Raw genomic sequence first — 25,275 nt, 5'->3', positions numbered from 1 at the left:
TGTGGAAAGGTACACAGACATATGCTTGTTTAAGTAACGAGGTAATGTATAAAACATATCACATATGTTCAGGAGTGCCCATAGGTTAACCTTTGCTTTGAATCTTTATATCTGCGAAAGTAGTGCCAGAATAACTTCGTTGTTGTCGTAGAATCATTACTCCAAATTGACCACAGCCTTAAGCATCTATATACATTTTTACCTGGACATGTGTCTTTTCTCGGGCAGTTAAAAACACAGTATAAATAACTGCCTTCAAGAGGCCGTAGTGGCTGAATTAACACACATGGTTTACGTGAAAGGGTTCAATGAAACTAAATATTCAACGGGGAGGCTACTTGCTACATATCATCATGTCAGGTTCGAACCCAGACACCCCGATTGATCGTCGCTTAAATCCGAATTCAGTGTCCTTCACGACTACGTGTACATCTGTCAGCAATGGCTCTGGGAGCATAGAATCCACGAAAAAAAAAAAGTTACGGTTTGGCCCCTGCAAGATATCATTTTTAGCGCGGATATCTCATCCGCGCTAAATATGACATCTTGCAGTGCACCTACTTCTCCGTGGATGCATCGCAACGGCGCATTCATAACATCCAGGCCGGGCGCGTGCCGAAGTCGCGGTGATACGCCTCCTTTTCGTCACTTCAGTGCTTTGAAAGCTGTTGTGCTCAAGTGTATTTTTCTTTCAGTCGTTGTGAGGGGAGAAAACTTGACTCTACTGCGAGAAAACAACGCCGCACGCAAAGAATAAAAGACATAATATTTCTTCTCTTGTCAGTATATGTACAAATGTATTGACATCACTTTGAATATGAAACACCAATGTACATGCCTTTTATGCGTATATATATCGCTGTTCCGCGGAACCCTTTGTGACACACTAGAGAAATACCCCTAGCTACGCGACAAGCAGTCATGCATTAGCTATACATGCATAGCTCGTACGAGGCAACGAATAATCTAGTATCATTCTCTTTTCGCTATAAAAAAAGGGGCATATGGAAAACACAAACAAAACAATACGGAAAACGAAGATGAGGGAGTTCATGACAACGACGACAAACAAGAAACTAAATCTCGGCTCAACGTTATCGTGTGTGCTAAAAACAATAACAAAACTAAGTTCACTCAGCTGAAAACGATTAACAGACGATTTCTTCCTAGCGTGCTACAAAAAGTCATGTCGTTGGTCCGACGTTTCCTATCTTCCCGAGTAGAATGCCTTGTCGGTAAGACAAGAAGACAAAACCGACATTCTCGCGACGACAGGATGTCAGGTCAAATAACAACAAATTGCACTGTTACAGCATGAGCTATCGTTGTAGCGACAACAACAAGCGCTAATAAGCAAAATATTTCTCTTGTCACAACATAAAGTTTGCTGCGGTAGATATTTTTTTTTTCTGACGCACAATTCACATGCCCAAGAAAAACGCCAACATCAAAACTCCATTTAAAGGCAGTTGTAAGGGCTCTACAGCAAAAGAATAAGAAGAGAAAGGTGAGGAAAATAGGGATAATATTTTGTATGGATACCTTTCACTCGCTTCCAATCATCTCATATGTGCCATGCCGAGAGGCTGATACACGTGATAACGGTGGCATGACAGCGTACGAGCACATGACGAAGGGCGAAAATTATTTTGTAAAAAATGAAAAGAATTGCTGCAAAATTTGGGCGCAGAATGAAATGTACACAGCCAAGGCACCTGCACTAGGTTGTGTTCTCATTCGTAAGCACGAGAACGAGAGTTCAATTCTTTTACGAATTCAACAGAATCCTTTATGCAAGGTTAAAAAAAAATCACTGTTAGTGTACTTTTAACACATCAGAGTGCTTAAGCATTCTTTATTGTTTTTTTAATATCGGCTATCACACACATTAACAAAGTTATTTTCGAAGTGCAGCAATGTTGGGCTTTTTCACTTCCAGCGCATAATACAGAGCGGAAGAAAAACAACACCAGTTGATGCGACAACGCGAGGAACAGAAATCACAGAAGAAATGGAAGAGCACGGAGCGAATCATATTCAGCTCAATTTTTAGACTACCTTTCGTACGTTTGTGTTTTTTATATTTTGTTGAGTTCGATGAGTGGGAAGGTTGTTTTAGCAGGGAAGAAGTTTGGGCGTGTTGGTGGGATACATACAATTTGGGATACATAGCACAAGGACGAAGCAGGAACATGGGACACGCGCTCGTCCCGTGTTCCTGCTTCGTCCTTGTGCCATTTCTGCGCGCTGTACCCCAGTTTGTATGGGAAAGACGGTTAGGCTTCTGTTACCCTTGAGCAGTCTTGAGCGAGCTTTACTGTAGAATAGCTGGTGTTTTTGTTTTAAAGATTGCACTTGATGCTGTCATAAGCAGTGGAAGAAACCTCACTTGCCGCTTCGTGGAGACATTAAATACAATTTATTTGTCCGACAGTTCCTGTAGCTATACTATGCTGATTATAATTCAGTATTTAGGATGTCTGAGCTTACTTTTTCTTTTTGACAATTCATACGCATACAAAAGCCAAGATACAAAAGTACACGGTAAATTTCACGACATTCATACTTGCAGCTTCAAGGCTAAAGCGTCCACATTTCCCGTGCAATGACCAGCTGCTCATGCACAGTGTTTTTCGCAAAAGTACACAAACACTTGGTATACTTATACCTAATAAGAAATGGGTTTGCTAATATGCCACAAATTCAACTTAGTATACAATAGCAACCCTTCGCTGAGCAGCGAAAACACATACAATAACTCAGTTTGCAGGCATTGCCCTGTTTTGAGAGTTTGGATGCATGTGCGCCCTCTAGAAGGGGATATATTGTGGCGGAGCTGCAGTTGTGGGTACTTGCCTATTCTGATATTAAAAAAAAGATGTACATAGAAAGTCTCGGATTTAGACCTTTTAGAGTATTGCAACTGTCCCTCCGCAATAGGGCATCAGACTCACACCGGTGACGCTCACAGTGGGCTACACTTGTGCAGAAAAGACGTACATAAATGTTGATTTAAAACGGTAGGACGTTTGGGTGAACCTCTGCATAACTATATTCCTTTCTCATTGTCATTCTTTTGCTTTACAGTAGCGTACTTCGGGATATTGACAGGTTGAAACACTTTGCTTAACTGGTTAAAATATCTAACATGCACGCGGCAACGCTCGAGCGTGGTTCATCATGAAGGGCCTGCATCGCGACGAACCCATAAGCTGTGAGCGTCATAGACCGCAGTTCAAACAGCTGATGCCTGTTTCAAGTCTAGGGTTCATAACAGGGCAGTTTAATCAGCGCGCGTGCCTGCGATCACAAGCACCACGCAGAACCCTAGACAACGACCGGAATATGCACATCATGCAAATTATCACGCACATCATGGAACAAGTCCTATGTTTCTCGCCAGCACAGGGACGGTTTTCGTCGATGAACATTTGGGCTGGAAATGGCGTCACGGGGGATTCCATGCAACGCGGGCGTGACGAAGTCAGGCAGGTGCAAAGCACAAACATGCAGGTTGTCTCAGCAGTTGCCGGGCAGCAGACAAGCGGGATCCTATGACGTGCGCATTCAAGGGATGCACGCAGTTGCGGGAGGTGGGGTGGTGGTGGCAAGGCCAGGCGCACATGCCCGGCCGCTTCATCCATGCGTCATCCTGTCCGAGCAGCTGATGTAGCTGTCGTACGTCGTGTCGAGCACAGTGTGGTGAGGCTCCTGAAACGACCCGTTCACATTCATGCTCGCTGTGGTCAACCCATGCAATGGTGAGCAGTGCAAACGAAAAGTGAGATTCTAAAGCAAACGGCTGTGCGATATGAACGCGCAAAGCGCACAAGTGGTGCGTCTTCTAATCGGCGGAAGCGTTATGCCCAGAGAACTAATTGAAAGATGCGAACAAATCGTTAAGAGCTTTGGTTTAATTATTTATTTATTTGATGATATAGGAAATTTTGGCCGCTCGCTTCTGGCACATAAAATATAAAGAAATCTAGAATTTTAAAGAAAATCTTCGCATACAGTGGCCAGTTGCAGAAAGGTTTAGGTAATAAGTACAGCTGAGCGTATAACGCAGTGCCATGTGCAAAAGTGACTGGCCCATACGTTCTATCTCTATCAACCTGAGAATCTTAGCACTCGCACTTATTTTCAGTAACTCCACATTTTGCTAAGACAAACCTGTTCAAGTATTCCGTATATCCCGGTACAATTACTGACTGAAACAGTCTGCCTGAGCTTTGCCTCAGATCTGTAGCAGAAATCAGTGCCTATTTTGTGCTTTTTTGTTTTGGCATTCTGAGATGTTGACACTATTACTGTGTTTTGAATTCTTGTCCCTCCTGCTCGCGTTTTCTGGCCTGTACTATCCAATGAATACAAATAAAAAAAGAGTGAACAGATGGCCTGACGAAGCATTTCACAAAAGCTAAGCATTACCGTGTTGCTCACATCTATATCAAACTATGCAAACGAACGCCAATAATCTTTAACTGTACTATAAAATTTTTAACTCAACACTGGAAGTAATCACTATCCTATACGATCCCGCTCTTTGTGTAGTTATGGACTGACAGCGATGTACGAAGTTCAAACACGTTATAATGGAATGTATATTGTTACAGAACAGTTCGACGTCTGACTTTCTCAGCATGTTTAAAAAAAATGTACTCTTTGGGATTCCGGATGATAACCTTAAAGTCAGTGGGCACCTACTTACTTAGGGGGATTGCCGAAGAGTCGGGTGGATTGTACGATTGTATTAGAAGGATGAATTTAGGAAAAACAATTATAAGAATAATGACAAAGGAAAGACGAGTAAAGCAGAAGTATCTTTTTCCTCAAGAGTCACTCTGAATCAACGATAATAAATATACCTGAGAAGAAAAGATCAGAAATTCAGATGACAAACGAGATGCGATTCGCAAAGCAACTTTTCGGGGCGACGCCCCATGTGGGAGTGTCTCAGCACAGAAGCCCCCCCGAAAGAGTGCGTCCACAAGCGTGGCCATCGATTATTATTATTATTATTATTATTATTATTATTATTATTATTATTATTATTATTATTATTATTATTATTATTATTATTAACCTCTGTGATGGCTTGCATCCACTAAGGGGGTTAGGCCAAGAATCGGGCTTCAGGAGGTAGCTAAAGGAAATTCTTATTTGAAGACGATAAACGCAAAGTAAAAGAAATACAAAAAAAGGAGATGATGCAATAACTAGACTAGTATGCGAGCGAGCAGTCAGACTAACGGAAAAGTGAATGTTCAAACAGGCTACAATAAAGGAGAAATTCATGTTAATAAAGAATTTAGAGAAACCATTTGAGGTGAAATGAATGCCGATTTGTTATCTAGAATGAAGATAAAATAATTAGCGGGGCAACCTTTTTGTTTCAGTTAAACAATAAAATACTGTAGAACAAACGTTTCTGTGATTGTCGAGGCCCCAAGTGATGATAATACTGGTATAATTTATCCTAATACAATTTCGCAGAGTGGAGCTTCGAGTAATATATTTCTCTGGTGTCCTAATAGGATCCCTAATCTGCTTTCTTATTTTTTTAAACATCGAACACGCCCGCCGGCCGCTCACCTTCTCCTCTTCCTTCTTGTCGATCTCGTGGCCGAGCAGCTGCAGCAGCTCGGTGGTGAACTGGCTGACGATGTGCCAGGCGTAGACGATGTCCGCGTCGCACGCGTTGGGCGCGCACACGCAGAAGCGGATGACGTAGCGGTCGTTGAGCGACGCCGGCACCATGTGCAGCTTGCCCGACGCGTTGATGCTCGAGAGCAGCTTCTCGTTCAGCTGGTTCGAGCCCTGCGTGTCGACGTCACGGAACGGAGGAGTGCAAAACAGAGGGATTTCAACGCAGGCTGACTGCCACGCCTCTAGGAACGGGCACAACTATTGGATAATTGCATTTTAATTATGGAGAAAGAAAGTGGAGAAAGATCGTTCAGAATTTGTAAGGACCGATCGCACGTATAGCCCAAGACGGCCAAACGATATATCTTGTGGACTATAAGTGGGTGTACCTCGGTGACTTGGTAAAATTTATAACTTTGCATTGATTATCAATTAAAGGCAGTGCACGTTTGATCAATTGGCAGTGTGTGTAGCTCATCTATGGACACAATGGAAAAGCATACCTTGGATGCAAAATAGACTAGTGATGGGTACAGACAACCTGTAGGCTACGTATACTTATTTTTGTAAGGGACCTTGCACATGCCTCACAGGAATGGGCGCAGAAATGGCGCAGGAAAAGAAAAGAGATAGGGTGCACCCTGAAAATTTTGACGCTTTTCGGGGTATGTCGTGTCCTCCGCGACACAGAGTTTCTCACTATATTACCTAGAGGGAAATCTGGCGCCACCGTCTATGGGAGTTTCTTAAGGGGCGCCGTGCCGTCATGGGAATGACGGTATATGTGTCTGCGAGGCTTGTGTTGGCTGGTGTTGTAAGAGGCTTCCTCTAAAACGTGAATATGGCTACACAAATAACGCTTTCTTAAAGTAAAATCTTCATAAAATGTTTCCATTCACAAAAATTACATCTTTACTCACCTACAACGCATGACGAAGGGAAGCAAAGCAACAAGAGACGACAAACTGTTTCAAAGCGAGCGCGAATCTTGTCGTCTGTCTTCCAACTTTAGCGGCCCGCTGATACTTTTTACGTATCATATAATTGTACATGCAATAACAAGTACTCATAGTTAAACAAAACATGTTTTTGTGTAATAATAAAGCTAGAACATCTTTTTACGTGCAGTTTTAGTAGAAAATGAATCATTGTGACAGACGGAACGGTGCTTGCCTGGTTCTTCGAAAACGATGCCAATCCGAAGTCACAATATACCGGCATTCCCATGCATACTACAGCGCAGCAGCGCCAGATTTCCCTCTAGGTAATATAGTGAGAAACTCTATGCTCCTCGACAACCGTCATCAGTCTTGCATTCATTTCCCGTAGCTTGATAATGCGCGCTCGCGAATTCTTTCCTGTCAGGAACACTATGCGTCACGCTGAACATGCACGTCGTTCGCGACCAGAAAGTACCGGAAGCGTACATCGTTATACAGAATGAATGCTAGATAGATGACGACTACTGTTGAGGGACAAGGCAGAACCCAAAGTGTGCAATGTTTTTTTCGGAGAGTGCACGGGAAATTAAGACGCAGGCAAAACATCCGCAACAGCAGCACAGCTATGCTGCTCCGAGCAGCCACTAGGCAGCCACTAGTGGCTGCTCGGAGAGCTTGCATAGCCAGTGCGCTTTTCTGAAAGCCAGACTCTCTCACCTTGAGCCGGAAGCAGACGAGACCGAAGATCACTTGACTAACCACTTCGAACCGAGAGTCGCTTCGCACCAGCAGCTCAAATTTCTTTGCCAGTCGAACGTGCTGCGCAGAATGAATGAATGAATGAATGAATGAATGAATGAATGAATGAATGAATGAATGAATGAATGAATAAATAAATAAATAAATAAATAAATAAAAGACTCCGAACCTCTCGGATGTAGTGCTGTAGTCCGGCGATGCCGTACCTCCTCACTACGAACCATAGTTTGAGTGACCGGAACCTCCGACTAAGGGGGATGCCCCAGTGCTGAAACGCAAGGAAATAAAATTAAATTGGCGCTTCCTTTACGGTGCAAGGTATAATGAGGTGTTCTAACTAACGTGAAATGCAGAAATCCTCTCGAGTGGCCACCGGTGAGACCAATGTGAATGAAATTCACTTCGTCTATGCAAGCGAAAACGTTAAATTTATGTCCTCAATTTCTTTTTATAAAAACGAGAAGTTGAACATGAAAAATCTAGAGAAACTGAAACAAAGTTTAAAACTCAGTAGATCCTCGATAGCGATATATATATAACAATTTTGTAAACTTCCTCCACCAGGACGAGGGAAGCCGACACCACTGAACCATTACAAGTTGCTCTGCAATATAACTAACATTTGTGAGCACAGAACGTCGATTGAGCAAATTATTTATACATAGTGCTTGAAACTATCGAACACAATCTTTGCCCTTGTCTTCGCTCGACGAACGGCAGGATACATCCCGGAGTGCCAGCCTGTACGGTCGTCACAGCAGAAGTCGGTCAAGGCGTTATTGGAGTTTCCACATTCGAGTAGCTCGTTAGAGAGACCTTAACATGCCTGGAAGTACCGCACTCGCTTCTTTCTATTTTCGCGCGTTTGCCTTCTTTCTGCTCTATTCTTTCTCTTCTTACTCCTTCCTCAGTGTAGGGTAGCAAGCCAGAAGTATCTTCTCATTACCCTCCCCCCTTCTCACAACTTTTCCAACTCGCTAAACTACTTCATCGGCAGAGACAACATAGAGGTACGTTCAAGAGCGTACGCTTTGTTCGAGTGTTGCCCTCTGTTTCACAAATGTGTTAACAGAGCCGAAAAAGGAGACATGGCAAAAACGGACTCACCCTGTAATCAATCGCCTTATCTGAAAGGAAGAGCAAGAGACATGAGTCACTTACGCATGCACAAGTACACTTTCGTACGAAAGAAACACACTCAAGAGTACACGCGCGGTCTCTGCTGTTTGCTCAAAATGCCGCAGGTATTGCCAAAGCCCTTCACGCTCACCTGAATAGCTGTGCTGTAGGTACAGCGGGTCAACGACCAAAGCTTGCGTCAACTTGAACCTGTCCTTTACCCTGGAAGAGTGGCACACTTTGTAACACGTTGACGGTATTGAAAGTTCAGCACGTTCGGCTGAAGCCCGTCGGGCAATTATTACACCGCTAAGCAGCAGCAACAACCGCAGGCAGTAGCCATTATTTGCTCTATTATCCCACTTAGCTTCTTTTTTTTTTTTGCAGCGTTGAAAAACCGCGCAATCACGTGCTTTTATACTCGCTAATAGTTTCGTGTACGCCTGGTTTCTCGACAGCTGCGCAGTCGCTTCGGCTCGTCCTAACATTCCTTCGGGATACAGAGCTTGAATGTGAATGATGAGGAGCAGTGTGGCGGCCGACGTGGTATGGATGATGCGAAGCCTGTTGCCCTCTAATTCTGATCCATGCCCGCCATTGCTATTCATTTGTGCTACCAAATATCCTTGTGTTACCAGAAGTAATGCAACCCTACTGCATTTCATAAATGGCGCTCGGGCGGAGCACTTGCCTGTAACAGACGTAAGCTCGCATATAGGAAACAACGATCCTACTCCTCCTCGTATGTGTATCTGCTGCCGTGTAGGTGTTCTGAATTTCTTTACAATAAATTTATCTTTTTGTATTGTGCCTTTCCGTTCCATTGTATACACTGATCTTTTTAGTTTGGGAACTGTCAAAAATTACTTAACATGTAAGCATTTGCAGAAAGAAAAATTATAAGTAATGTAAACGGCTGTTATATATATTTTCCTTGGTCCAGCCGGACCTGTCGCCGATAAATACTAAGGAAAGGTTACAATGATACTTACCACATCAAGGAGCAGTCAAAGTTTACAAGCATCCATTTGTTAGGGTTAATGTTGAAAGACATCGCGTACTGGAAGAGAAAAAAAAAGATAATAAATATAAAAAAAGCATTCGAACGTGACGCGAAGTTTCGGTGTAGGACATATGTTTAAACTTTTTCTATTTTTTTGTACAATGACGTACATTTATAGCTATTGATGTAGTAGTTCTGCGGAAACCCGCAAGTTGGAGAGAAGTAATTAATAAAAGGAAAATCGGACATCCACCCGTTCGTAGCAATTGCTACAAGGGAAACCCAAACCCACGAAGAAAATTTTTTCTTCAACTCTGAGGCTTTTCTTTCGAGGAACCCGTATGGGTTTCCTGTGTGTCAATTGCTACGAATGGGTGGATGTCTAATTTTTCCCTTCATTAACATTTACAGCTAGCAAAAAGTGGCTATCTGGATTAAAGCTGCATTTTCAAAGTTACGTTTCGCTCCTCGTTTTTTTTTTAAACTTTCGTTCTTTATTTTCTTTATCCGATAAGTCGCGAAAGCAGTTTCAGAGGGCTGCGCATTTGACGGCCCTGAGACGACGTTTCGCAGTGTGCCATGTACCTCGAGTCCCTTGTGCAGGTACTGGAACTCGGGGCAGATGAAAGCGCTTCCCGCGTAGGCGGCGTCCACGTGAAGCCAGATGCCTTCTTTTTGACAGAGTGGACCAATCTCGGCCAGAGCGTCGAAGGAGCAGCACGATGTCGTTCCCAGAGTTGCGCTTACCTGCACAGTTGAACACATATACGTCACGCGAAGCAATCAGCGTTTTCGAATCGCCGACGGGTGAATGTGTTCTTACATAAACCGTACTTTCTTATGAGGCGGGCTAATTAGCGCTGTCTTTATCGTCTGGCAGAAGGCTCGTTGTGAACGTTCGAGACAGGTCGGGATGCTGCGTGAGTCAGTGTAGACAACCAAGGAGCTGGCACTATTACTATTGCGGACGCTTTTTATCCAGTAGCGGGGTGCTCGATCTCTTGCAGAAATTCTTAACGTTTGGTTTTTGAGGTACCATCTCCGGACTCCTTCCCCTTGTATCCGCTCGGTTTCTCGCACTCGCACCTCACACTGCATATGGAGTCTTCATCTACAGCACACCAACCCGCGTTGTTGAATGAGCGCCGCAACTGCTTCATTACTGCTTCAAACGAATAACGATGTTTCCGTTTTGGCCACCCTTAGTTGCTCGTTACAGAGACAATTAGATGCGCATTTTCTACAATCTCATTACTGTATCTTAATTTGATTCGGGCTTCGCACTGGAGAGTGCAATACGAGCTCTCAAAATTGAGATTAGAACGACCAAGAACACTCGCGCTTGACAGGAAGTGAGCACGAAGCAACCTGTAATAGCTCACGCGACGTTGCAGCGCACGCGCCGAACTAGCGAAGTGACGCTTACAAAAAAGGGGACGAATCCGGCCTTGCGGTCTTCCTCCATGGCGGCGGCAAGCATCGAGCCGCGCAGGCTGAAGTTCTCGTCCGTGTCAAGAATGCGAAGCTTCACGAATCCAATCATTGCTGCTTTCTCCACCGACGAGTGGGCCTGCGGGAAAGCAAACGGAACAGGTCGAAACCATCGCGTTTCACCACTGAGTTCGCTGAAGTGGCCGGCAGTGTTTTGCACATATTGTATAGCGTAAGTGACCCTTCGCCGCGACATGAAAATGGCTTATGCAGCGTTATAGCTATTGCACTGCGATGTTTTTACTTGGTTTTCTTATCGCCGTCCCGTCGCTTTGTGTATCGAAGCACAAGCTGTTGCGTTACCTGGGCCGCCACCGCAGCGACGAATGCATCCTCGAGCCGTTGCTTTTGCCGCCTCACCAGAGTGTCCATTCCCAATTCCACGCTCTTATCTTCAAACTCCTTCCCAAATATTCGCCGCTTGGTCGCGGGTTGTCAGTACACTTTGATTCAGATTTGATTCGACGATTCAGATTTGAAGCTCGAGGTTTGATTCGTCTAATGCATGTGCTCGCCGCTATCGTTGTCACTTCGAATTTCGTTTTGCATTGTGGACACAAGGTCGCCAGATAAAAAAACGCTCGATCCTTCATAATTTCTTTGTGACAGTGTTCTTGTTTCCTGCCGATCACTGCAACCATGACGATATATATTTGCAGGAAAAATTCGTCGTTGCATTTATTAGTGTTTCGACATCAACGGTTTCAGCCCCTTAAGCTGAAGCGCTGTTCATCGACTCTGCCTGTGTTGAGAGTGTCCAAACACACGTGCAGAGTTTCACAGCGAACAGTCATCGCAACTTCAGGTCAGTTCCAGTGAACCATTCATGGTCATTTTTGTACAGTCGTTATCATCACATGTCACAGTCACACAGCATAAAAGAACGCATTTTGATCAACTTAGAAAACAACCACAGAAAATATAAAGTTAGGTTAGTCTAAGACGCTTTAGTAATGAGACACGTGTAATGCCAACATTGCAGAGTTCTAAAGCCCTTTCAAGGGACGGCAGAGCTGCAGAAACCTGGCCTAGGCAATATAGTTAAAGTGTAGGCTACGCCCGAATAGGCTTATGTCACGTCCGAGCACAAGCAAAATTTGAACTTTTTCAAGCGGTACTAGTTTTATATGCAGAAAAATGGGCCAATACTGACTTAAGTACCGCGAAATCGGCGACGCCATAGGACTACTTTGAGAAATTGGGAAAGAGAAGTTGGGTCATCACTCGCAATTTTCTCTGCAACAGGCCCCGTTGTATAGTAGAGCAATCGCCGTGAAGGTTTCAGAAGAGCAGTGTAAATAGCACAACCTGTCCTGATATTTGCCTTCAGTTTCTTTAATGCATTAATTACATCAATTTCGCGCGTTCTTTGTTTTTGGGCCCAGTATCACCTTAGGACCACATCAGCGCAGGCTAGCACAGAAAGCACGTGTACCTCCTTGGAACAGTAGGCCATGAGCTTTGAGAGGAGCACGCCCTCATCGACGAAAGGCTGTTCCTCCTTGAGTTTCTTGATCGTTGCGTACCTGGCTGCCAGCAGAGTGTTCAGAATGCACTCGCTTGCGCTTGACTGTAAGAAAGAAAGGAGCCAATGTGAGTTTTTAAAAAAAAGTATCAGTAAAAGCGTACAACTTGACACCGTAATTCGCTGTGGTGTTGTTTGTCTTGATACCTCTCGTATAACGCACGCATGTTAGGACAAAGTAAAGCTTTATCGACTTGTAAGACATTGCGACGCAAATGATAGCGTCAAGTAATCGAGCGAGCCCATCCTTATATTTTCTCTGCCTTCTCGCCGTTCTCTCTGTGCTGAGAGCCAAACGTAAACCAGCAATCATGCATGGTATTTCACATAAAGAAAAAGAAAAGAACAAGCAAACACGGTTGCCTGGATGTGTGGGGATGCGCGACTTTCCCACGTCCCCTGATATGTTGTTTTCTCGCATAGCTCCCGTCTCCTGTAATCCGGCTTCGCCGCGTGGCTTTAGTGCGGTGGTCGGTATGCTTGCAGGGTAGCACGAGAGATGGCGCGAGTGTTGCTCTGCTAACGCCTCCTAACGGCGGGGTTACTAGGGCGCAAGAAGGAAAAGCCTCCTTGGCTCGGGTTCGGACTTCCGCGATTGGTCGCGCGCCCATCGGCATATGTTGTGGATAGCAACTCGGCTAGCAGGCATTAGTCTGTGAAAGGTGCAATAAATGCCCTTGTGATTGTTTGCACTACTGTGCTGTCGTTCCTTTGTCCCAAGAACACGGGTGGGAACCCCACATCTGGCTGCACAACATGGGACTCTTGGGCCATCGGACGATAGTTTTAACAGTTTTGCTTCGTTAGAGACCTTTGTTTGAACCGAAGCATAGGGCTAGCGTGGATTTTGATCGCTAGCGTCGGCGGCGTGCTTTCTTGAGCGAGACGACGGTGGCTATAGTGTGTTCGAACTTTTCAACATGCTAAGCCTTTTCGCAAATGCTTTTTTTAATGACATTCGTCGGTACGAGAGCCACGTGGTCTCCATCCCGGGAGAGGGAGGCTTAGCGCCAGCGGAGCATTGGCAAGCCTGAAGCGAGTGAGTACGAAAGCCTCATGGGTGGTCCGAATTTCTGATGTAAATAGCTTCTTGTATCTCTTTGACTCTGATGAAATCGCGGCTCTGGGAGCCGGGTGGGCGCGGGGCACGGGTGCCGCTACGGGTTGACTAGTATTACGGCCTTGCACCGGGCGCTCCGACACCGTCTGGGACGGTGCGTCCCGTCAACGCGGATGCTGTGTGCACCGAGCGGGGTAGGACCACCTAACAGAGCTAACGTCTCCTCGCGGCTGCCTGTTTTGCGCCCATTTTGGGTGTTGTTTTTTGGTTGCCGGTTGTTGTCAGGGTAGCGACGATTTAGGCCTAAGGCTTTACGAAGCTGCCTGTCGCACGTGGAGGGACAGAACCTGGTGGAACATGGCATTGAGGTGTTGTACTTTGCTTCCCTCATTCTAGTTTGCCTCGTACAAATTGAAATTACTCGTTCGACTCAAGGAAGCGAGCTTCGTTCACGTAAACTTAGCATCTGAGTAGCCACCCGATCTTCTGCTAGCCGAGTTGAACATCGTACCACGTGGGTGATGCGCATGCAGAATTCCTCTCCCTTGCACTACTTTAGTGTTTGCCGAGTGCGTTGACTGTACGCAGCGTGAGTGGAGTCACCTCTGGTTTGCTGTCACCTGCACATCGTCTGCGCTGCTGTCCCGGACTACGATCGAGCCACTCCGGGAAATGGTGATGCTGTGGCCAGTTCGGCGCAGCGACTTCGGCGGCCGCCTTTATCCGGCTCGCAACCCTCGGCGGCAGAGAAAAGAGCCGGCGGTGACCAACAGCTACTGCGGCTCTCGCCAGCAGGGCGCGTCGGCGCGAGCGACGCTTGCTCGTACCTACTACTGCGTCGCCGTTTCCGTAGTCCTGACCTGTAATCGTGCCCTCGGGTATGCAGAACTGCTGCTGTGACCAGCGGACGCTAGCGGTGTACCCAAGGACAATATCGGCTTGCATGTTAGGGACAGCGTGTAGACATTTCCTCGGCGCGGCCACTATTGCATGTACTACTACCTTGTTCGCGAAGCACGCGTTGATGCTAGACCGTGTGACATGTTTCGCCGGAATATGTAGTGATTTAACGTTGGGGGAATGTGGGGATGCACGACTCTCACGCGTTCCCTGATACGTTGTTTTCTCGTGTAGCTCCCGTCTCCTGTAATCCGGCTTCGCCACGTGGTTTTACTTCGGCGATCGGTATGCTTGCAGGGTAGTACGAGAGATGGCGCGAGTGTTGCTTTGCTAACGCCACCTAACGGCGGGGTTACTTGGGCGCAAAAAGGAGAAGGATCTTCCTCTTTGGCTCGGGATCGGCAAGCGCCGCGGACGTTCTGCGCGTGCGCCAATCCATGCTTCTGCGAGACAGCCTCGCGAGGCCTACCCCGGAATGGACGAACACGATCGTTCGAACGCGCCACCGTTCGCGTGACCGTACGCGCGAACGACCAGGCGTTGGTGGCCAGCATGGGGCGAACATATTCACTCGTTATCCGGTCGCGGTGAGCCGGACTTCCGCGATTTGTCGCGCGCCCATAGGCATATCTTGTGGATCGGCTAGCAGGCATTAGTCTATGAAAGGTGCAATAAATGCCCTTGTTATTGTTTGCACTACTGTGTTGTCGTTCCTTTGTCCCAAGAGCACGAGTAAGAACGCCACAGATGACAGCGTAAGCGAAACATATGTGTGCTGGCGACAGAAACAGGTAGCCGTATTTCTGTTAATATACAATAGCCCTTGTCACTCGAGAGATAAATGTATTGATTGATTCGCATGATCATAATGAATATTCGTCACATTGGATAATATATTGACGATCTTGGAGATGTTGGGAACTTGTTCCTCTTGAGCCTCTCCACAATAATTGAACCGAATTGATTTCTGGGGTTTTACGTGCTGAATCCACGATTTGATTATGAAGCACGCCGTAGTGGGAGACTCCGGATTAATTTTGACCACCAGGGTATCTTTACCATGCCCCCATTGCACGGAACACAGTCATTTTTGCATTTCGCCCCCATCGAAATTCGGCCGCTGCGACCGGGATTTGATTCCGCAACCTCGTGCTTATAGCAGCGCATCACCATGCAGCTAAGCCACCGCGGCGGGTTCCACAGCACTTGACTGCCAGGTGACGAAGCAGAAACGTTTTCCAGACGTACCTGAATAACACCTCCTCCACTGCTGTTTCCTGACAGGCAGAGAAATTCCTCGGGAAGGTTAATCATCTTTCCTGCAAATCAGAGAAAGATAAATCACTGTACCACGGCGCCTTGAAGTGAATTTTAGCGTCACACACTGTAGTTACCTAAGCTTACGAGAAACGACGATTTATGAAGCCGGCTAGTACTCAACACAACATATGTTTGCCTTTAAAACCGCGCAGGTACATGCAAGATATGTCGATCGATGGCGTACCGATCCAGTCCAGCATGATCACCTCCAGTTCTGTGCAAGCCGGGCTGGCTGCCTGTGAAGAGAGAAACGGAAATGGAAAAAGAGGCAATAATTAACATATTGAGGTCGAACGCATTAAACTCATCACAGTCTGAGCGAGCCGCAAAGCACATCATCATTACTTATACGTGGCCATGCGCCAGAGCTAAAGTGGGTTTCGATACTTCGGGTCTGCGCTCATGCTATTGGCACAAGCGTGTGCAGGCATGCACCGTCGCGTCAAGTGGCTGTGTTTGTGACAGCGATGTGTGACTCTGCCTTATCGTCCAAGAAACCCTCGCGGAAACGAGATCCAGTATTGTCCCCTATAGGTAATCACTCCAACTTCTTCAAGCAATGGTTGCTTGTACAGTACGATTAGCAAGGGTAATAAGAACTTACGAGACAGAGAGGTTGTCGACCGAATTTGATGAACAGGGATATCATGCTTCAATAATCGAGGTAGCTTTAGCTGGGACGAGTGAGAATGATCTGCTTCTTTTTCATTACGCGGGCTCATTCTCGGCGAAGAACACAACATTTTTGACTTTATAACTTAAGTTGCACAGTTATAGTCAAATCATAAGAAGCCAACAAACATAGGCACCAAGGACAACACAGGGTAAATGACCTGTACTTACTAATTGAAATAAATAAATTATAAATTAATGAAAATGGATGAAAAAACAACTTGCCGCAGGTGGGGAACGTTCCCACGTCTTTCGCATTACGCATGCGACGCTCTACCAATTGAGCCACCGCGGCGCCGTCTTCCCATCCAATTTTATGGGTATTTATGTGCCACTACTAGAACTGACCCTGGGAGTGTTAGCCAGCGCCACCACTCACAAACCTTGGTGGCGGATGTGGAACATCCTTTCTGCCCGCAGGCGTCACGAGTACGTGACCTTTTTGTGTGAAGGCAACTAGTCAATCAACCCACAGGTGCTACCTGAAGGCATCAATGTTGCCGGATTCGAGACCTTCGTTATGTAACGAACGAGGAGAAAGGGGATAAACGAGGGGCCAGATTTCTATTAATCATATCATAAAAAGCCAACAAACAAAGACACCAAGGATAACACAGGGGAAATTACTTGTATTTACTAAGTGAAATAAAGAAATTATACATTAATGGAATTGAAAGTGGATGAAAAAACAACTTGCCACAGGTGGGGAACGATACCACGTCTTCGCATTACGCGTGCGATGCTCTACCAATTGAGCTACAGTGGCGCCGTCGTCCCATCCACTTTCTGGGGTGCTTATGTATTACTATTAGAATTAACATTCGGAGTGTTAGCCAGCGCCACCACTCACAAACCTTGGCGGTGGATGTGGAACACCCTTTCTGCCGCAGGCATCATGAGTACGCGATCTTTTTGGGTGAAGGCAACTAGTCAATAAAACCAGACGTGCTACCTGAAGGCATCAATGTTGCCGGATTCGAGACCCTCTTTATGTAATGAACGATAAGAAAGGGGGTTAACCGAGGGGCCCGGTAGAGCATCGAACGCATAATGCGAAGATGTGGGATGTGCATGTGGGAAGCTTACCTGTACTGAGCAATATACCTGCGGAAGCAACATCCGCACAATCGAGAGTGTTCAAGCGCAGGCACTGGGGACTTGTCTTGGATTGCCGCGTTGCGCATGGACAGCGGAAACAATCTCGATATCTCAAGATTACCCAGTCACCACTCATATGACATCGGAAGTGCTCGGAGCACACATGAGGCGCATTGCCCGAGCCCCTTTCCCTCACGTCGCCGCCTTGCCGAAAGACCGACCCAGTGCCTCCCTTTGAAAAAAAATGGCCAGGCTTAGCTTGGTTAAGCCAAGAATGCGTTGCATATTGCGCGAGTTGTGGCCCAGCTTTTCTTCCGGCTGTCGTGACGTCACGTCACGTGGTTGCGCTAAAGGTCAATGGTGGCTGCCCGGCCGCGCCCAAGGGCTGAACTGAGTGATTGCAATATGCAACGCATAAAAATAGAAGCAACTTAATAACAAACATAGCAAACTTGAAAGAGAATAGACCCACATATGAGACGCGCAGCAATGAACAATGGCTCATACCCTCAATGGTGGCTGCCCGGCCGCGCCCAAGGGCTGAACTGAGTGATTGCAATATGCAACACATAAAAGATATCGGCGTACAGTGGCTGACTCCCGCGAGATTCTACACCTGCCGAGAGGCTGCTATCACCCCTTTGGTGTTTGGCTCGCCCGCAAGTACGACCCTCGGTACCCATAATTCAAACGAAAGTAGGATTCTCATCGCCAGCTCTCAAGCAGCTATCTGTACTCATGCTGCACGAGACATACGAGAACCATCCTCACATTTACACTGATGGCTCGACAGCTGTGGACGGATATGCCGGAGCTGTGATCTTCCCAGAAAAACGCGTGAACATCCAGTTTAAAACTTCTCACCGGACAACGTCGACTGCTCTGGAGCTTGCTGCACTTTGCAGCGCACTTCGCATGATTCATGAAGATCAATTTCGCAGATGGAGCATATTCACCGATCCGAAAGTGGACCACAATACCAACTTGTGCTGGAAATAAGGCAGCTATATCACAAGCAGAAAAGGGACATGGCATCACTTTTCAGTGGCTCCCAGGCCACTGCGGCATCATGGGCAACGAACATATGCAGGTGAAGCTGCTAGGAGGGCTCGCAAAAGTGCCGTGAAAGGACCCATCCCGCTCTACAAAACGGATGCTGCAATAAAGCTTCGCATACTCGCGCGTGATGCCACACGATCCATGTGGAACACGCCAGGTGTCCGGCCTACTTGGCTGCACCGCCTGAACCCATCCCTACGACTACGCATTTCATCTGGACTATTCCGAGTTGAGACAACTGTTCTCTGTCAATTGTAGCTTGGAGCACCGTTTACGAATGCATTTGCTTGCCGCATATGAATGGCTGACAGTGCTGCCTACGGTAGCTGCTGCAGCGAGGAATAAATCGAACTTATCCTCTGTCATTGTCCGCGCTACAGCTGTCAGAGACAGTCGCTCGCGACGGCGTTGGTACGCCTCGACGACCGGCCGCTTTCTGAGCAGACGATCTTGAAGTGCCGGCTGATGCGGTCTTCACACGAGAAGGCGAAAAAGGCGCTACTGAAGTTCCTTCGGCCAAGCGACCTGTTTGAACGACTGTGACAATCCTGCGCTCCATTGGGTGTGCGTGTTTTTCTATTTCTTTTTTCCTTTCCCTCTCTTTATGTGTGTGTGTGCGTATTCTTTCTTTATCTTTCGGTCCCCCCTTACCCCTTCCACATTGCAGGGTAGCAAGCTGGATATCTATCTTCTGGTTAACTTGTCTGCCTTTCGCATCTCATTTATCTCCATCTGTCTCTCTCTCTCTCACACACACACAGAAACAACTAAGAAAAGTAGACAGGCGGCAGCCACACAAAGCAGCCAGCAGTGCCAGCCAGCAAAAGTGCCCAGCGAGCCCCCCAGCCAAGGCAGATAAAGAAACGAAGCGTGGGCAGGCTGTGTGTGTACCTTGCCACGAGCACCGGCCGAACCACGCTCCCGGCCCAGCGCGTGCAGTGGCCCTGCGTCTTGCAAGAAGCCACGCCGGCTACGACTAGTGGCCTGCGTCAAGCAGAGAAGCGGCCGCCCCTAGTCACCGGAGGGAGGGTGGGGGTTGGGGGGGGGGGAGGCACCTATTTCTGCCTCCCAAGAAATAACGCGTGCCACTGGATTCCGAAAAGTGAAAGCAACCAACCGCGGCGCAACATTCTCGTATGATGAAGGTCGCACGCTTTGCCTCGCATACGAACCCGCTGTGAGAAAGTATCCCTTGGACGACGCTTCTACGGAATCGCCGCAAACTACGCATGCGCTGCGCGGGGGACGTCGCAGTTTTCACTTTTACAAGTGGGTGCTCCATTCACGCGTCATGACCAGTTTGTGTACTTCGGCGAAGCGCACTAACGAAATCCACAGTTCCGCAAGGTTTAGCAGCACAACAACGTCTGAACATTCACAAGAGGCGGTGACAGAGGGTATACTCTACGCAAGAGAAGCCACACCATAGTCACGTTCGGTACTCACCCAGGAGAACCCGACGCAGCCGATGCCATCAGAGAGCATGTCCGCCAGGATAGAAGGGTAGGAATTCCCAGCGGGGAAGTAGGCATGAAAGTGGGGGTGCTGCCAATGGGTCACCTGCGAGTACGATAATTAGTCACGACTGAAATAGTTCCAGCAAGCAAACCGCACTGGACTACGCCGCCGGCTCAGGAATTTCAATAACCGAAGAATTTTTGTTTTGCTGCTAGCATTCCAAAAGCCCTAAACGCGCCGCGTATTCCTTTGTCTTAAATATGTCATCAGAGAACAATTTATGCCCGTCTTCGCCTACTGTTCTAAACTTTACGATTCATGCCAGGACGACTGTGAACGACCAGCCTGGTTTTTTATGGCAAGCGCGCACGCATAACCTTTTTGGTTCATTGCACATATTTAAAGCCCTGCCTCATAATAGAGTTGAATAATAAGACGGTACTGCTTAACTTCCTGTTTTTTGCTAAATACAGGGACTTGGCTTCATTCTAACAACGTGAAAATACGGTTTCACGATTACCGCTACTTTGCTTTCTACGAAATATCGCCAGTCCATTTTTTTTCGCCCACATAGTTGATAAAAGATTTGAAAATATTGCCTGCCTGGTTCATCGGTAAATATTGACGAATATAAAAGAAAGACACCGTTGTATGCGCACTTCGTCATCGGAGAAGCAAGCTGCTACCAGACGCCTTGCTTCAGCACCGCCTACAAGTCCGAACAAACCAGGCAAGTAACCAAAATGTGAAATCTTGATAGGTAGTTTGATTGAAAACAAAGTAACGATAAGCGCAAGATATAAGTTTCAGATTGTTATAAAGTAAAAACGCCGGTCACCTTCAGTGCTTTCGTTTCAAGAAATTTATCGTGACTTTGGACTCGAGCGCGTCAGGCGAGGGTAAACGTGCGCGGACAAAATCAAATGAGCACTCGTATAAGTACTGATTTGTTCTGAATTAATTAAACGTGGTACGTTTTTCTTTCTTTTGTACTTCACTATGTGTGTGTTGTTTACCTGATCACATTTCCTTGCATTCCACAAGCGATTATTTTTTGCATTCCCGCTAGAATCGGTTTTTATGATATTGTATAATGCTCTTCTACTGATAACAACCACTGTCACGCTGCCATGGATTTTCTGTAGGGGTACAGGGATCCCGTCAAGCTTGTCTAATGACAAAGCTTTCGGTCACTGTTTTTTGCATTTCCGATGCATGAGGTGTAGAAATAAAGTTATTACAATGTTGAAAAAAAAGAAGATAAACATATTATTAGATGGATCCCATGTTCCTAATTGTATTTTTGCCCCACGTGCCGACAAGAACATTGAAACAACATCTCGCGCGAGTGAAATACCCTTTGGAATGCCAAGGTACCAAGAGGTAACTTACAAGATGCCGCGCAAGGAGTGGAATGTGTCTTACATTGGCGAAAGCGGAAAGCTTTAAGAGATTCAGCAGCGTCCGAATGACAATCAATCAATCAATCAATCAATCAATCAATCAATCAATCAATCAATCAATCAATCAATCAATCAACCAATCAATCAATCAATCAATCAATCAATCTTTATCTATTTAACCAGAAAATATCGATGGACTTCTGGCCTAAAAGCCGCTCTAGGCAGCTTGACGAGGTCCCTGAAGACCGTTACATTGGCAGCATGCGACGTTCCTTCTACAATTATACGGCCGGGAAGATGAAAGCAAGCCGTCGCAATTACAATGGACAACGCGTGCTTCAGCACGTTAACGAAACATCATGTAAACACCAACCACAACACTGATTTATCCCACCACTATTATCGTAACAGAGGAAAGTCTATCTTAACGTCGTGCCTATGAGTCAGTGTTTAACCATTCGACCTTGTACGCGATAAACAGGAGGTGGGGTAATGTTACCCAGACATACATCCGCACATCATTTGTTTTGTTTTCTTAATGTGAATACATGCTTGACATTCTCAGACTAGTTTCTAGCCGTTTTAGAGGCCTATCTCGAAGATAGTGTAGAAATTTTTATTAAAGGTGGGCCTGTTCTCCCATTCTTTTAAAGCGAATAGCATTCTTAGCCTTGTCGGACCCGTTTTCCTTCTGTCTATCTGCCTAACCGCTTTCGTAGGTCGATCCCGAAGATTGCGCAGTTTAAATATGTGGTCCTAACCTCGTTCACAGCGCTCTTCAAAAAAATAATTTAATTTTTCTAAGTGTTTATTTGAGACTTAAAGGAATGCCGTTCACATGGCATCATGGCCGACGTCTAGGTTGGGTCACCCCATTTCCCCTGCAAGGGGGAGAAGGGACCTCTCTGCGAAATCCAATAAAGTTTGTTCCGCCTCGTCCCGTACTGGGACGGCCATCGTAGATTAGATATGCCTGAATTTCTTGCACAAGGGACCCGTAGTGCTGCCGAAACGTCAGCTATGTGGTTAGTTTTCTTTTTTCAATCTAAGGCGAGTGGTTGCTCCATTTTTACCGCGACTATTTCTGGACGCTGAGCAGGACTCGTTAGACTGGCTGTAATACACACGCGGCAATATCACGAGGAGCAAAACAAAGAAAGTCGAGCATGGAAGCTCATCGGACCGTGCAGTCTCACAAAGTGCCCAAGGCGACTCGTCTAAAGTTTTCGTCGGGCCTATACGCCCCCGGCATTCCGCCGCGTCCGATGCAAAGGTCTTTGGCCCGCTACTCCAAAACGTAAACTGCGCGAGGAACTGCATCGTCAAGCGTACTCCGGGCATGATGAAGCGTTCCACGTCGGCCATGATGTTGTCCCAGTCCTCGGGCTGTTCGGGCGCCTTGTCCGGCAGCAGCTCCTTGAGGTAGCCCGGCTCGCACTGCGGGGTCACGCGCCGGTCGCCGATGGTCTCCATGTAGCGCGCGATGTACTCGACCATCTCGCGGCCGCGCTGACGGAACTCGACCGAGTCCATGCCGCGCGACGAGGGGCCGTGCCGCCGCTGCTCGGCCGACGAGACCGGCGGGGGCGGCGGCGGGAGCTCGTCCTCCTGCGCTACGCATGGCTCGTACGCGCGAACACCCGACTCGTCCTCGCCTCGCTCAGCCTCGAGCGAGTCCTTGATCTCGTGCTGAGGCGCCGGGTGCTCCGGGCCGGCGCTCGCACTCGCCGCCTCCTCCGCTGCTCGGCTCCGCGCCGCTGCGGGGGAAAGAAAGAAAGGGGGTGTCGAAAGTTACTTTTGGGACAGTTGCTTTTGACACGGGTTGCAAGCCGAGTCGAAGAACAAGCAGCGCGGGGACGGCAGCGGAACGACCACGCATGGCTAATGGTAAAGCAATGCGAAATGCGTGCACGAAAGAAAGGAAGACGTAAGACGCACGCAGGCGCTGCATGCCTCACGTGTTCTCTTTACACCGTTCCTAATGCAGGACCAAATTGCCCAAGCTTCCATTCTGGCCATGCATTTCGTTTCGCTGTTAGAACTCCTTGGGACTATCCCGCTGTCTTCCAGGGCCCGGCGCTGACTGAATAGTTCGTTTTACATCTCAAAGCTACATCACTGCCGAGAGTCAAAAGGACATATACTTAGATGGCTCGACAATGTTGTCAGAAAACAGAAACGGTCCCTCCCCAGAAGGTCTCGTCCCTTCGCTGCGGCGTTTCAGGTCCCGTGCTTTGAGCTGCGGACGCTGCTTCTCGTGTGCATTTTGGCAATTTTATATGCTAATTTGGCCATGAGCATTGGTAAAGTTCAGTTGAGTCGAAGTAAATTCCGGCGAGCGCAACGCTAATCGACAAGAGCTTACGTTCTCTATAGCGACGAAAGCGCTGGGCTTTAATTTTTGAGACAGGCTGTACAAGTATTCACAAACGTTCTCAGAATGCGAAAGCCGCTAATAAGCTCAAATACCTTTAAGCATGTGGCTTCTAAGTGACGGGAGCGTTCGGCACTTGAGCCCGCCTGCATAGTTCACTTATTGACTTCAAGCTGCGTGCTTAGGCTGTGAAGTGTTTGGACCTTTTGGTCACTTCAGCATTTCGAGAACTGTAGCTGGCATCGGCGCGCTAGCAAGAAAAATAAACCATGAATTGACTTTTAATGGCAACAGGAAGCTAGTTCGTCCTGATTTACGGGAGCAAGAACAGGAGAACCAGTATTTCTTTCGAAATGCAAAAGCGTTGAATTAATTTTAACGCATCGATATTGCAAATTTGTAATCGATAAAATGCACTGCAGTTAGCCGTTTTTTGGCATGTTTCCCCGTACCCTAACTCAGCTAACGTCCACCGAAATCTTAGCAGACTGACGTTACCAAATTTGGCATCCTATTGTAACAACACGGCAGTCGGAGGTGGATGTGACCACGTCACTATACCATGCGGCCAGGAGCAAGGGGACAGTGCCGCTGAACCATCTTTGCGGTCGGCGTGTGAACTGACTTGTCAAAGTGTGGGTATCGTTGATCAGCGAATTGTGAATTGATTGTATCTGCAAGACAGGACCTGAAGCTTGCCGAACTGGTATTTCTCGACGGTAAAACCAAAGCACATTTTAATATCTCGCCTTGCAATCGTGTGTTCAGTGCTTCGTTCTTTGCGCCGCTGAATGCCTTATAATTGCATAAGTGCGAGGATAAAAAGTAAAATCAGTAAGACGATGAGATGAGATTACGATGCACCGCGGAGGGCAGGAGAATAAAGTATACGCGCTACTACAGTCAGAATGACATGCCGACGGCTTAACGCAAGTAATTACGTCACAGCGCCCAAGCGCTGTTTCAGGAATAGTTCAACTCGCTTGAGGATTGCGTGCGGGAAAGAAAATATAAATTGGTGACACATGAAGTGTTAACAGTCAGTAAACATTACATTTTTCGTGTTCCGCGGAAGATACACTTGACAAGACTGCTAGGAAAAGGGACTTATAGAAAAGAGTGTCTGCTCAAAGGGTCTACTGGTAATGCCACACACTGCTTTGTCCCATCTCTCGCACTAGTTTGCTCGATAAGTGGGTCTTGCTTAGCCTTGATAAAGACCGCTACATGCGTACCTAAATGGGGCCACAGTTTGCGCAGGTGTCTTTCTTTTCTCTAGACTACACACACAGATAATAATAATAATAATATTTGGGGTTTTATGTGCCAAAACCACTTTCTGATTATGAGGCACGCCGTAGTGGAGGACTCCGGAAATTTTGACCACCTGGGGTTCTTTAACGTGCACCTAAATCTAAGCACACGGGTGTTTTCGCATTTCGCC

General features: G+C 46.9%; 1 protein-coding gene across 5 annotated transcripts in view; it reads right to left on the bottom strand.

Annotated features, from left to right (window-relative positions):
• LOC142576166 (aromatic-L-amino-acid decarboxylase-like) overlaps positions 1-25,275 on the bottom strand; it is a 147,417-nt gene that overhangs the window by 7,280 nt on the left and 114,862 nt on the right. For 4 of the 5 annotated variants that reach the window (XM_075686141.1, XM_075686143.1, XM_075686140.1 and 1 more), the window contains 13 exons: positions 22,790-23,214; positions 20,043-20,156; positions 15,952-16,003; positions 15,696-15,766; positions 12,398-12,532; positions 10,898-11,041; positions 10,057-10,218; positions 9,461-9,528; positions 8,620-8,690; positions 8,457-8,476; positions 7,519-7,617; positions 7,308-7,409; positions 5,596-5,820 (listed from right to left, as the gene is read on the bottom strand). In XM_075686141.1, coding sequence (XP_075542256.1) covers positions 5,596-5,820; positions 7,308-7,409; positions 7,519-7,617; positions 8,457-8,476; positions 8,620-8,690; positions 9,461-9,528; positions 10,057-10,218; positions 10,898-11,041; positions 12,398-12,532; positions 15,696-15,766; positions 15,952-16,003; positions 20,043-20,156; positions 22,790-23,214 — 1,688 coding nt within the window. Of the gene's footprint in view, positions 1-2,218; positions 3,712-5,595; positions 5,821-7,307; positions 7,410-7,518; positions 7,618-8,456; positions 8,477-8,619; positions 8,691-9,460; positions 9,529-10,056; positions 10,219-10,897; positions 11,042-12,397; positions 12,533-15,695; positions 15,767-15,951; positions 16,004-20,042; positions 20,157-22,789; positions 23,215-25,275 lie in introns of those variants that run through there. The other variant, XM_075686142.1, reaches the window with a different exon arrangement.

Source organism: Dermacentor variabilis, chromosome 3, assembly GCF_050947875.1.
Source record: "Dermacentor variabilis isolate Ectoservices chromosome 3, ASM5094787v1, whole genome shotgun sequence".
NCBI lineage: Eukaryota > Metazoa > Arthropoda > Arachnida > Ixodida > Ixodidae > Dermacentor > Dermacentor variabilis.
The sequence above is the reverse complement of the archived record's forward strand: the minus strand, read 5'-3'. Positions and strand labels throughout refer to the sequence as shown.